The sequence below is a fragment of the Camelus ferus genome, chromosome 23, assembly GCF_009834535.1.
Source record: "Camelus ferus isolate YT-003-E chromosome 23, BCGSAC_Cfer_1.0, whole genome shotgun sequence".
NCBI classification, from domain to species: Eukaryota; Metazoa; Chordata; class Mammalia; order Artiodactyla; family Camelidae; genus Camelus; species Camelus ferus.
Window position 1 is genome coordinate 20,628,777 of NC_045718.1, and position 14,091 is coordinate 20,642,867.

The 14,091-nt window shown below is 51.5% G+C and overlaps 1 protein-coding gene across 1 annotated transcript; it reads right to left on the reverse strand.

Moving 5' to 3' along the window:
• Nucleotides 1-2,431: 2,431 nt before the first annotated feature.
• Nucleotides 2,432-12,409, reverse strand: RD3 (retinal degeneration 3, GUCY2D regulator). Its single transcript, XM_014555902.2, has 3 exons — nucleotides 12,125-12,409; nucleotides 4,726-5,075; nucleotides 2,432-2,882 (listed from the first exon to the last, which is right to left on the reverse strand). Exons 2-3 carry the CDS (start codon nucleotides 5,019-5,021, stop codon nucleotides 2,600-2,602), a joined length of 579 nt encoding a protein of 192 aa, XP_014411388.1. The 5' UTR covers nucleotides 5,022-5,075; nucleotides 12,125-12,409; the 3' UTR covers nucleotides 2,432-2,599.
• Between the last annotated feature and the right edge of the window lie 1,682 nt (nucleotides 12,410-14,091).

Below are 14,091 nucleotides of genomic sequence, written 5' to 3' on the forward strand. Positions count from 1 at the left end.
CCTCATTCAAAGGAATAACCTGCAAAGATCATTTGTTGGGAATAGGGGAAATTGAATATGGATTGGGTATTAGATGATATTAAGGAATTAACTATTAATTTTGTTGGGAGTGATAGTATTGTATTGTAGGAATACACAGGAAATTTTTCTTATTCCTTTGCAGTGCACACTGAAGTATTCAGGGGTATAATGTCATGATGTCTAGGATTTATTTTTAAATACCAAAAAATAGAAACGTAAATATGGAAAAATGTTAATAACTATTAAACCTTGATGATGGGCATATTGGTGGGGGGGGGGTCCTTACACTTTTCCCTCTACTTTTCTGTGTGGCTGAAAATGTTCGTAAGGCTTAACAAGTGAAAGAATAAACCACAAAGCAAAATAACGTAATCAGAGAGTGGTCCAGAACCCACTGGCGCCCTCTCGTGGCCAGCAGTGTTGAGCTGCAAGAGAAATTCCAACTGCCAGGAGCCTCCATCACACTCACAAGGAGGCTCTCAAACCATTCTGTTCTTTCATTTGTTGTTACTGGGTTTTTAAAACTCAAAATTGAGGCAGACCTCATTACTCCGGGTTTGCGTGCCACCAGCTGGGATTCCCTGCAGTGGGACAACCGGTGTCTGAAGTTGATGGGTTCTGTCTTAGCTGAGGTGGGCAAGAAAGGCTTTCATGAGAGGGCAGTGACTGCAACTTAAAAGAACACAACGAAAGCTCAGGTCTTCCTTTTCTTTGGGAAGAACAGGTACATGCAGGGTGGTGGAAAAGAGGAAACAGAGTCGATGTTTTCTTAACTGGTCTCCTCTGAAGTCCCCTCGGAGGTGACCTTGATACTTCACTCCCTGGGGAAAACATGACCCACATCCAGGGCACCCACAAAGCCCACAAAGCTCGTGGCTAGTAAACCTTTTCTAGCTCTCCCAACACTTTTGCTCCCCAAACTGAGTTGTCTGCTTACCAAAGGTCACTTCTGTTCCTTCTAAACCCTGTGTATACCAGTTGTTCTTATTGTTATGCTACAAGTACACACAAGCTAATAAAACTGAAGTGCAGGACTCCCATCAGACAACCCACATGTGTCACAAAAGAAGTGAACACAGCTTAGATCTACATTAAAAGTTTGGCAATTGGATGAACTTTTTTTATGTCTTAAAATATGTAAGATATTTAATGTGTATATTTTTATTTAAGTGAGTCTCAGCTGTCGCTGATTCTGTTAATGAGCTGATCAACTCTTTCATCTTGATACCGTTAGATGGAGGTTTTCCACTATCCTTTGATTCTCTGTCCAGATTTGAGTGAAAATATCCAAAACCAGATCATTAAAATTTTTTTTCCCACTCAGCTTGGTCAAGGAACATATAGATACCCCGCATTGACTTATCTGCTCTTGGCATCTTATTTAGACTAATAATAAGACCCACTTGCATTTTCTGAGCATGCACTGAGAGTTGAGGGCAGACACTTTCCCCACCCATCCCCGCACACCCAGCTTCAGCTCAGTCAGGGTGTGTGAGGAGGCTGCCCGGTATCTTCCAGATTTGCTATTGTTGATCCATGCATTGGATAATCCCATCATCAAGATCTAACCACGTTAGAAATGGAAGGACAGAGAAGTCTGTAGGGTGACATTGCACTCAGGTGCCTCGAGGTCAGTTAGAGGTTTGGGCATCACTTTCTCTGAAGAAAATCAAAGAGCAGGCACAACCAGATAGAGAAGGACCCTGGAATCAGAGAGCTGGCTCTCCAGAGCAGCGAGTCAGAAGGCCTTGAAGCTTAGCCTCTGGAAGGAGCTGCTGGGGGCTGGCCACTTCCCACATGATGACTGTGGGATAGGGGAATGGCAACCTACCTCAGACCCCCACACTGGTGCCAAGGTAAGAGATGCATCAGACCACAGGCAGGTGGAGACCAGCCCTTGGACCTGTCCCATCATAGCCCAGGACTCAAGGACTCAGGGGCAGAGACTTATGTGTGTGGGACAATCTCACCACCCATGGGGATCTTGCTACAGTTAATGGTGGCAGAAGCCTGGACCTCTCGGAGCCTCAGTCCTCTCATTCACTACTTGGAGGAGAGTAGACCTGGGTCCCTTACAGCTCTGCCATCCCCGAGGCTGTGACCCACCTGCAGGGGTGAGACTGACCAGTCACCAGCAGAGAATGGACACCATCTGACAGGTGCCTCATCATTGCCCAGGGAGAGGGGATGAATGGGACATCTCTAAATTGAGGTGAGAACATATGACTTGGCAAAAAGCAGGGCAACTCTTCCTATTCCAGACAGAAGCAGAAGATAGCGAGGGCGTGATGGTCTTCCAAGACCCTGAATCTCCCTGAGGCAGGGAAGGGGCTGCTCCATCCGACTTGTGCAGGGGAGTGAGGGGGCCCTTGCTGCAGCTCCAAGCCCTGACTAGGCCTTGTGGCCAGCTGGAGAGGGCAGTGAGGGGTGGCTCCATCTAATAGGAGTGTCTTGGGATGGGGTGGTCTCTTTGGCCCCTGCGTCAGGGGCAGGGTGGCTGGGGAAGTTCCAGGGCCCAGGACGGTCCCGGGCTATCACGCCCTCCCACCTGCTCCGCTTCTGGGCAGGTGAGGGCGGGTCAGTACTCTTTCTGAGCCCGGAACTCCGGCAGGCTCCAGGTCCGGGTCGGCGGAGGTGCGTCCCGCTCCACGTCCTCCGAGATGGTGCGGATGTCGCTGGCGAAGGGGGCGATGCGCGCGCGGGTCTTGAAGGTGGCGCGGGGCCGCAGGTTCCACTGCCTAGTCAGCTTTTGCGCCTCCTCCTCCTGCTGCATCCTCTCCAAGACCTCCTGCAGCACCGAGCGGAAGAGCCCGGACACCTCCTGCACCTCGGGCTCGTGCTCCGCTATCAGCTGCCTGAACCTGGGTGCAGAGAGGGGAGAGGTGAGGGGGCGCGGTGGGGCGGGTCACCCGGGCGCGGCGCTTGGCCAGTGTCTAACCCCAGGGGCATCTCCGTGCACCTCCGTGGGCAATTCCCTCCCCCCATCCCACTGCTTCCCCACTTCTTCTGAAGTGAATCAGGAACCACCCACCCCACCTCCTTAGTGCCCCAGCCCATCCTGAGTTCAAATTCCAGCTCTGCCACCTCTGGCCTTCATGTGACTCAGCTTCCTCGTCTGTAAACTGGGGTCATAGTTATTCTTTTGTAAGATTTAATGCGCTGACATATGTAAAGATGCTGGCACTTCCCTCAGGTCATCAATGCAGTAGTAGTAAGGGAAGCCCATCGCTCTCAGGGACTTTTCTGGCTAACCCTCTCCCACCCTTCTGCCCTCACTGGCTAGTGTGATCTTTCTGAAATGTGTATCTGCTTCTGTCACTGTCCTGCGCTATTCCTTCCGTAGCTCCCCGCCACCTGCTGGGTGAGAGTGAGCTGTCTGGCCATGCGCACCAGGCGCCCTGCTAATCCACCGCCCTGCTAATCCACCGCAGTCTGCAAGGCAGCCAGGAAGAATCACGTGGTACCCCACTGCCTCAGGTTCTCCTGGATCCTGCCCAAGCTGCTTCCTCTGCCTAACATGTCTCTGGCTTAGAGCTCAAGAATGAACAATAGCTAGCAAGTCCATTTAGTACCTGGTTTCCTCTACCATATTGAGAGTAAGGACTTCTCCAACTTTCCAGCAATGAGATAGGAAATGTGATGGGACAGTCCCCAGAGTGTCCCCAGCAGCCCTCCCCCCATTTATGAGTTTTGGTTTGCCAGCTTAGATTCTCTTACCAGCACCGCCCATAGCCCATGACTCATGACTCACCCCCAGCCCTGTCCCCAGGGTGCTTCTGGAACTAGGTACATTTGAGGGGTTTCCATGGTGCAGAATAAGAAAAATGGGGGAGGGTAAGATTCTCAGCCTAGAGGAATAAGTGTGAGGGGGTGGTGATAAGACCACATAACCCAAAGGAGTATGAACAGGACTGAAGAAGGAGAAGTTTTTAAGCAGAATTTCAAAGAGAAAGCTGTCTCATAGATGCATCTGTTGGCTAAAGAGATGGGTAAGGGAAGCTTTGGGGAGACTAAGGGGAATTTAAGATGTTTTATTGTGGAATTTTATTCCTTTACTAGGGTTCAAGAAATGCAGGTAAAAAACTTGAATTAGTTTTGACATTACTCTTGGCTGTTGGACTCTGCTTCCTTAACCCTGAATCCAATGAAGACTGGACCATGTGGCTCACAGCTTTATTAAAGTTATATTGAAGTTCAGGAATAGGTCTGTATTCAAGTTATAAACATCCGATGCCCCAGGGCTCTAATTCCTTTGAGAATGCGTGCACACACACACACACACACACACACACCCCTTAGACAAACTAGTGTGAAATAGAGTAACTGCGAAACCAATTTTGGAGAGATTATGTGGGAAAACCTCTCTTAGAAGGTAATATGGATGATGAACTAATGATGGAGAGGAAGCAGTCAGGATGCTAACAGTCCAGGCAGGGAGGATAGAAAGCTCAAAGGCCTGAGGTTCTTTCCTATCGAAACTCACGTGCCTCCAGGAGCCGCCTCCCGCCCCCTTTTGAGCCCCTAGCCCTGGCCTGGCACGCCAGGGCCTCTTTCAGATTCTTCCTCCTGCCTTGCTCCTTCTAACAGGTAACTGGCTCTTCCAGGCCCAGCCTCCTGTCCTGGTAGCTCAGGCCCTTGCCGCTGTGGTCACACGCCCTAGAGTCTGAAGTCCAACCGTTGGTCCCTGTCATTGCCGGGGATTACCTCAGGATGGCAGGCCCGCAGTAGGATGGGTGGATCTTGGCACAGACATCCTCCAGTTGCATTCTTTCCCCGGGGCTGAGGTCGTAGGTGGGCCGGGGCGCGCTGGCCAGCCAGCTGTAGTCCACGCCGGTGCAGATCTTCCTGACCGCGTTGCTGCGCTCCCACTGCTGCCGCTCAGCCTCTCGCATCTGCCCTGCCAGCTCCACCATGAGCGTCTCCAGCACCATCTCCGCCGGACTCCGCGACGACAGCCGTGGCGGGGCCTCGTTCCACCGGAGCCACGGGATGAGGGACATGACACCCCCAGGCCCTACCGAGACAGGGCAGGAATGCGTCTTCCTTGGGCTCCTCTGTCAGTTAGGGTGGGGAAAACAAGCGGGAGGGAAGAGAGCTGGGATCAGAGTGAGAAGAACTGCTTCCAACCCTCACAGCTGGGTGACCTCCAGTAAGTCGCTTAACCTCTCTGAGCAATCATTTCTAATTCTGTAAGACAAGGTAGAGCTGTTGCAAGAAGCTGTCGTGAATAAACTTGGGAAGCTCCAAGCACTCACGTAAAAGTAAGATAATCTCTCATGGTTCTAACAATCCCTAAGACATCCAGATGACTGAGCCCTGAGGAACTGCCCCCTGAATCCTTGCTAACTCCAAACCAAATGGAGTTAAAAACAAGACAAGTCCCAAATGGAGTCACTTATGCTAAGACCCATGTCACCAAACCAAGAAAACTTGATTACAGCTTTGCCTCTTCCAGAAATGGAATCTTAAACCAGTCAGTCAGGAATTGCCTGATCAGCACTAGTTAGGTTACATGCCAGACAGACCCCTGCCATCCCCTAAAGGAAGGTAACTTTGCAATAACTAACCCACCTTTTTGCCTAGCATAACTTCTTCGTTCCTGCTCCCTTATGGCTATAAAAGTCCTTTATTTTGTACAGCTCTTTGGAGCTCTTTGTTATTTGCTCAATTGGATGCTACCCAGTTGGAATAGGTTTTTCTCAAATAAACTCTTAAAAAATGTAATATGCCTCAGTTTAACCTTTACTAATGCTGAGTGTCTGAACATAATCTCACCCCTGTGATTTAAGGGGACACACACAGAGGGGTCGATGCTCTTGAATGAGCTCTTAATATATCCTGCCAGATACACCTCTGAACACCCTCCATGGAACTACCGCACTCCCAGCAACTGGTTAGCATCTGTGCCAACCCATCTGCGGCTTTAACTCCTCGGACCTCTCCTCCCAGTGGAAATACCGTCTCCCTGGTTTCCATTAGATCTCACTCCTTGGTGTATCTCCCAGCTTGGTCTACCTCCTGGAAACTCCCTCTCAGAACTCTTGGGGGTGCCCTTCCCCTGGCCTTCCTTGAGTTGTGGCTCTTCCCTGGCACTCTGCCAGAGGCTGTCTCCTCATTTTAATGTCCCTCATCCTTTCACATGTTTCCAGTTACTCCCTGAATGCTGATAGTTCCCAAACTGAAATCTATAACCCAACTGTCCTCCAAGCTCCAGGTCAGAGTCTCCAGGTGCCTCCTGGATACCTCGCTTTGTAGGTTCCACTTGTATCTTCAACCCAAGATCCCCATCCTCCTCCCCATTGGCTGCTGCTTCTCCCTGGTCTCCAGCTTGGTAGGGGCATAGCTTGGTTACTCCCGCTGATGCACCATTGCGTCTTGTCCCTTCGCCTCATCGGTCAAATCCTGTATCCAGTTCCTGTGGATTCTCCCAAATCTGTGCACTCTTTCTCCCTCCATTAGTTCAAGCCTTAGTATTATTTTATTTATTATTTTTTAAATTAATCTTTTGGGGGGGAAGAGTTAATTAGGTTTATTCATCTATTTATTTAATGGAGGTACTGGGGCTTGAACCCAGGACCTAGTGCATGCTAGGCATGCACTCTACCACTGAGCTATACCCTCCCCGCCATTAGTTCAAGCCTTGACCATCTTCCAGCTGCATTATAGCTGCTGCCTCCTACCTGGAAACCCAGGGCTGGTCCTCCCGATCCAGTCTCCACTCCATTTTCTTTTTATTGTGGTATAACAAACAAACATAATATTTACCATCAGAAGCATTTTTAAGTTTAAAGTAGTGTTAACTATATGCCTGTTGTTGTGAAACAGAACTCTAGAACTTTTTCCTCTTGCAAAACTGAAAACCTCTACCTGTTAAACAGCAATTTCCACTCTATTTTCTGAAGTGTGATCTCTCTAAATCATAACACTGACCATGTCACTATTTTATTTTCATTAGATTCCATAACACAATGCATGGGGTCTGTGAAGAATGAAAAGGACTGTCTGTCCCCTACTCCACCAAAAAGTGTCATTGGCTTCAAAACAGAAAGAGATACCTGCAAAACTGAAATTAAGAAATTAATAATAGTTTCAAATCAGAGTTAGAAAACTCCCTTCAACTTTTTTCCTGAAAAAATAGTTGTAACGTGGATTTATCTGCTGATGTTTGATGTGATGTGGAGTGAGGCTGTGAACAGTAAAAGGGCCTAAGGCCTGTGAAGATCTTCAAATCATCCTATATTTAAGACCTGGGATGCTTAAAGGCTTTCAGTGTTTCCTGATTATCCTCAAGATTAGACTCAGGCCCCTTAAGTGGCTTCTAGGCCCTTTGTCATGTGGCTCCTGTTTCTGACCAGCTTCATCTCTCATCAAACTTCCCCTTTCCCCAATCCTCCCCAGACATCCTCCCCCACCCCCACACTCCATTCCCCTAAAACACCCTGCCCTCTCTTGCTTCCAAGCCTGGGCACATTCCTAGAATACTTTCAATTCCTCAATTCCTGGATAAATCCTTCCTTAGTTCTTAGCTCATACTCTGCTCCCTTTAGAAGACTTCTCAAGCCTCCCCGAGCTCACGCCATCCCCACAGAGTCACAGAGAACCGAGATTTCCTGTGTGCCCATCTCCCTCTCCAGATGGAGCGAGGACCCATGTCTTGGGCATCATGCTACCCAGGCCCCCGCGCCCTTAGCTACAGCAAGTGCTCAGTGAATGAACATCCATGAATAAATGGGGTGGTGCCTATTTTCTGCCTTGTTTGCATGAATCCCAGAGTGATGGATAGAGCTGCCCTGGGGTGCTTTAGTCCTTGTCTCCCCCGCCCCCACCCGCTCTGCGCGTGCACTGGCGTCTGTGCAGCTGGGCTTGACATCTACTCCAAAGGGTCTCACCCGGCCTAAGGTCCATTTTGATGGATTCACCTTTGGGTCGGGCACTGCCCTTCTTAAGGGCATTTTTCCCTTCTTCCCTTCTTAGTCTGGATTGCATTTAAGCTGAAAAGAGGCCATAGAGGGTCCTCCTCTGGCTGGAAATATAGCAGAAAGGGGAGGTGGGAGGCCTGAAGACACGTTTTGTCTCCAGGATGAACTGGCCCCCTAACATCCACACAAAGGCCACTCCCGGCCTGGAGGGGGCACCAGGCTCGAGCCACAGGCCCACACCTCACATCTGAAGGGGCTGCAGACAGAGGCTCACGTACCATAGGTTTAAATATTTGTAAGTGACAAATTAAGCTAGCAAACTATTAAATAAAATATGTTCTGCTTCCTTCTTTGTCAAATATACCTTTATCACAACTTGGAGGGTCTGAGTCAAACAGAATTCTTGGACTCCACAGAATTCTTGGCTGGGATGTGGAGGCGTGGGTTGAGACAGCTTCTGGCCCTCAGCCTGTCCCCTCTCCTCACACCAGTGGGGCCTGGCAGACATGTCTAGGACCCACTCACACCCTCACCAACAGCTCCTCGTTCCTCCTTTAGGCCTAGGCTGGCTCACACTGTGATTTCATCCACCCTTGGGAGACTGGGCCCATGGAAGTGGGTCGGTGGCTGTCCAGGCAAGGATCTCAGCACCTGAGGCCTGACCTGGAGGGAAATGACCTCAGGGTGGGCATGCCTCTGGAATCCCCCAGACTCCTCATCCCAGGTAGGGGAAGCCTCCTTCTCGGGTGGAAGGCCTTGCTCCTGACCCCAGCCTCCCGCTGGAGACAGGCACTAAGCACATGTGGATGGCAGCTCTCAGGGCTGATCCCACCTGAGTCCTGGCCTCTGAGCTTCTCTGGCCCAGGGGCAGACTCTCACAGGGGCGGAGGGTGTTCTGCATTTTCTCCTCGCTGAAGCCCCTGCTTCCCAGCCAGGCTCGCTTGAGGCTTTGACAGAGACAAGTTTTCTGCCGGGGCTATTTCTGTCTCTGGTGCCAGCTGTTCTCCCTGAGGCCCTTCAGTAGGTCTGATTAAGTTCTTAAAGGCAAAAGAGGGAGGGAGAGAGGGAGGAGAGATGGAGTGAGGGGGAGAAGGAGGGAGGGGGAGATGGAGGGAGGGTTGGAGGGAGGGAGCGGAGAGGCAGAGAGGTAGGCAGCCCAGACAGATGCCAGAGGTGGTTGGCTTGTCCCAGGGCCTCCCCAGGACCTGAGTGAGACCCCCGTTGAGTCTGTGTTGTGACCTAGTGTCTAGGAAACTCCATGATGGCAGGGTGTGGTCTGATAAAGACACCCAGAAGGGTCTTCAGAACAGCAAGGGTGATCTTCTCTGGGTGCTTTGCACCGTAACTTCTGCCCCTCCCTTGCGCTGGATTCACCCCTGAGGGAGAGCCGGGCTCTGTGGTGTAAGCTGAGGCCCCTCACTCTTGCCTACTGCCTGGTCCCTGGTGACTCCAGAACCTCCCCAGGAGGAATGCCTACTTCTCATTCAGGCAATGGCCTGTCTAGTCTGCCTCCAATTCATGAACATCAGTTGAATCCTTGTTTGAAAATAAAAAGGACATTTGGGGAAATTGGAATGTGAGCTGGAGGTTAGGGAAGGAGTGTTGATTTTCCCAGGTGTAGAAATAATGTTATGGTTACAGGGGAATCTCGACAAACAGCCCAATCTTGGGAAGCGATGCTGACGTGTCACGATGCCTGTGATGTCGTAGTCAAGTCATTCAGAAAATGTTGCATGTATATATGCACACACACGTACAGATGGGGCAGAAATGGCAAAACAGCAAAAATCATTTTGTGCAGGAGGAATTTATGGCTGTTTATTGCACTATTCTTCCAATTTTATTACATGTCTGAGCAATTCGTAATTTAACAGTTGTGGGAGAGTGGTAGAGCTCATGCTTAGCAGGCGTGAGGTCCTGGGTTCAATCCCCAGCAGCTCCTCTAAAATTAAATAAGCCTAATTACCTCCCCACTGCCAAAACAAAATAATTAAATAATACAAAAATAGAAAAATAAAATAAAATGTTAAAAAAAAACAGTTGGGAAAAATCTAGCTTAAAACTCACTTTTTGCAGGAAGCCTTCTCAATTCATTCTATCTGATGGGTTCAACTGGCCCCTCAGCACCTCTGCCCACGTGTACCCGTGGGTGGTGCTGTGGCCTTTCTCCACTGAGCAGGGCACTGAGGTAGTGAACAGGCACGTGTGCTGGGCGGGTCTGGGGTCTGGAGGCTGAAGCCCAGGCCTGGGCTCTGAGCCACCCATGACTCAGCAAACGGGTGGGCGTGTGTGCAGTGTACCTGTCACTGCGCAGGTCTGGGGCTCCCTCAAGGAGCATGCATTTTGAGACAGGGAGGGAAAGAATAGATGGGCAATTGCAGTCCTGCAGCGGAGCCGTCCCACCGCCTGGAAGGGTGCTGCCATCCAGGCCAGGAAAGGGCAGCCACTCTGCCCTTGGTTCTCTGCCATCTCAGACGAGGCAGGCTGGGATTAGGGGGAGAGCGAAGCTTTAACAGAGAAAACCTGAGTTCAACTCCTATGCCCTTCCCCTCCCTGCCCTATGCTGCCTGTCCAAGCCACCTGCACAGCTCCAAGCCTCAGTTTCCCTGTCTATAAGATGGGGTAATAAAGAACCTACTTCAAGTTACTGTGAACATCAAATCAGGTAAGATCCGTATAAGTGCTTTATAAACTAACAAGAAGCCGGTTTGACCAGGTCTGTGACTGTCTGTCTCTCAGTGCAGAGATTCTTACCCTGGTGCCCGTAGAGAAAACTCAGAGGTTTCCAAACTCAGATAGAAAAAATTAATCTTTATTTCCACTGCCTTGAACCAAAATGTAGTATTTCTGCCAGTTGTGAGTGCAGCCCTCTGGGCACCTGTGACCGGCTCCCGCAGGGGTCATGGATGCTTTCATAACGCTTTAATGTTGCTATTCTTAAAATATTGTTTATGCTCGTCCCTACTACAAAATCATGGCATTCATTAGCTCTGCCACTAGATTTTATTATTTATTATTATTAATTTTATCCACATGTAATGTGGATACAGAGGCACCTGTATCACTGATCTTGAATTGTTTTTTAAAAATAATCTCCATCGCTGCATTTCAGTACAGTGGTTTGTTTTGTAATTGCATGAACTTAATTGTGCGCATTTAGAAATATTTTGCTGAGACGGAGTCCATAGGCTTCACACGCTTCCAAAGGGGTCTGTGGCTCAAGAAATCAAGGCCCCCTTGGCTCAGCGCAATCTGGACCTGACCCCAGCTCTGTTCCTGGCCTGGCCGGGCCCTGGTGCTGGCAAAGCTGGTGGAGGGAAACCTCAGGGGTGGAGCTTCGGGGCCCCAGTGACCGGCAGGAAAGCCCTTGCATGGTCTAGGCGTCACTCACCCAGTGCATTTTCTTTCATTCTCTGTTCTTTCTTTCCCCTCCATTACCCCTTCCACCCCCGCACACTCTAAGCTTTCTCTTCAGCTTATTTTTGAACACCCCTGGGGATAGTGCCTTTTCTGTGGCTCCTTGAGAGACACTGTCACCAGCTGTGGCTCGTTAGATACGCTAAAAAACCAGCCCCATCCCTCAAGGGCAGGAGGAGTGTGGTTCCGGGCGGTTAGCGGTGGAGGGGACCAGGGGTAGAGGTGCCTTCGGAGTAGGTACAAGGTTCTGACCCCCTTGCTGGAGGCGTGAAAGGTTCACCTGCCTCTGGTGGGTACCAAGGCCACCAGCCTCCCACCAACCAGGGAAAGGCAGTGTAGTCCCTGCAGGGAAGCTGTTTTCTCCATACAGAGGGGCCCCACCCAGGCTCCACGTCTGAAGCTGAGCTCTAATGGCCGAGCTGGCATCTGCAGGCCAGGGCGGGGCTGCCCTGCACGGCCCCTGGTGCCCACCAGCACGGAGCCAAGCCGCACCTCCCCTGGGCAGTCCCTGAGTGCTGGTGACTGCAGAAGCCGAACCCTCAGCCTGGGCAGAGGCCTCCCAGCAGGTGCAGAGAGCCGGTGCTCCCCGTGCAGACTGACCCTCCTCCCGGCCCTGTTTCTGCCCAGACCAACTTCCTGGATTACAAACTGACCTTCATTCTCTGGCATCGTAGAAAAATAACCTATAATCCACCAAGCCAGGCGTGACTTGGCCTGACGGGGTGCTGGTGGGGCAGCTACAGTCTCCGGGGGAGACGACCTCTTACCTGGCTGGCTGAGGGCAGAGTCTGCGCAGGTGGAAGGTCCGGGGGGGGGGGGGGGTCCTGCTTTCTGCTTCTCAGTCTGGGAGAAGAGAGTGTCTGGATCGTTTCAGGGAAATGTAGAAAGTTCGGCGGGCACAGGAGAGCGGGGCAGAGGGTAGACTACATCTAACCGTCTCCGGACTCCTCTCCTGCTGCTGGAGGCTGCCTCATGCTTTTTCCTCTCTTTCTATCTCCCAGAAGTTGTTCTGAGAGAAAACAACGTTGACCAGAGGAGGGATCCAGCCAGGGCTGGTGTTTGTGGAGTGTGTGTGTGTGTGTGCGCGCGCGCCCGCGCGTGCGGACGTGTGTGTCCCGAGAGGCTAGAACCTCAGCTCCCCTAACGAACCCCGAGGGGCGGGCCAGCTCCTGATTTGCGGTTGCCCTGGAGACCCACCTAAGCCTCTTTCACCTGAGCTGTATTATCTGAAGGGGGAGCCTGCCTGACCTGACAGCCACCTGAGGAGACCCAGGGGGTGAGATGGCGAGTGTGTCCAGATGGCGTTCTCTGCCCCTTCCTCCCAGAGCTGGGCTCGGGGTGGTGCAAACTGGGGGAGCCAGACATGCTCACCGCACCCCCCACCCCCACCCCACCGCAGAGCCCTAGGCGGACTTGCTGGAGGCAGAAGTTTCCAGCCACTTGGTGGGTGGTTCTCGGCGAGAGGCGACTCTTTCTGCCCACTCCTTCCACCAGGAGAGGGGTGATTCTGGGCGCCGAAGGCTGGGGCCTGGAAAGATACATCTTCACCTTGAATCACCGCATCCTCCCCTGCCCTCCTCTGCTAATCAACATTCTCTTTTTCTCAAGTGCAGGAAATTCTGACATTCTGGAGGAGGGGTGAGGCCGAGGAAAGAGAGGAGGGAAGATGGATCGTGATGATTGATTTTGAGGCATGTGAGGTGACATGTGGGGCTGGCAGGAGCCTCCTGTTGCTGTTCTCCCGAATCCCACACTCACGTCCGGGCCTCCTACCTGTCCCTGTGCCCTGGACGCTGTCACTTGCAGACATTCCGGCTACGGGCCCCGTGTGGGCTGGGCTGCACCTAACAGACACTCAGCAGCACTGAAACGGATGCGTGCTGCCCTGTGGGGGGCATCAGGGTGCGCCAATGGTCACTAAGCTCTGTTATAATAGATCCCAGGTGATGCTGTACAGGTACCAGGTGATAAAGTGACTTCTGGATATGTCTAGTCCTGACTATATTGAAAAGAAAGCAGAAAGCATATCCAAGAAGAAATTAAACCATGCCTGATGAACTGACTTGCGTTGCTCACCCGCCTGCCTCCAAGTTTTGATTTTGTCCCTGGTGACAGGCCACTTTGTGCTTGTTCCATGGCTGGTTCTCTTAAGCATACCTGCCTTCCCTCCTTAGCAGCTTCTCAAGCAGGGGTCTTGAGTCATGAGCTGGGTCATACACCTCTCTTGACCAGTTCACAGCCCAATAGTCCCAAAGATTGGTGAGGTCACTTGGGGTTGGGAGACTTCTACATTTTGAGGAGTGAAGTTGATCTCCTCCAGCCCATCGTTCCCAGGAGGCCTCCACCCCAGGACCAGTTAAGGCCAGAGAAACCTGGGGCTGGTCACCAGGAGCCCCCACCTCTGAGCATCCCACCGCCATCCTGACACTTTCCCAAGGGCAGACATGCCGAGGCATTTCCACGCTGGGGGGAAGGGAGCAGGGGGATGAGAAAGCTCTGCTCTCCCTTTGGGAAAGCTGCTAGAAGTGATGGGGAGAAGAGGCCAGTGACCAAATCACACATTCGCTCACGCACCACGTGTCTCGAACACCATTCTGTGCAGGCACGATGCTATTATCTGGCTGAGGATGCATGATTGAGTTCCCCTCCCATCTCCATGCTCCCCAGCCAAGCCCCCGCGAGGCTGGGTCAGGTCAGTAGAAGAGGAAAGTCTTGCAGGAGATGGGGGAGCAGG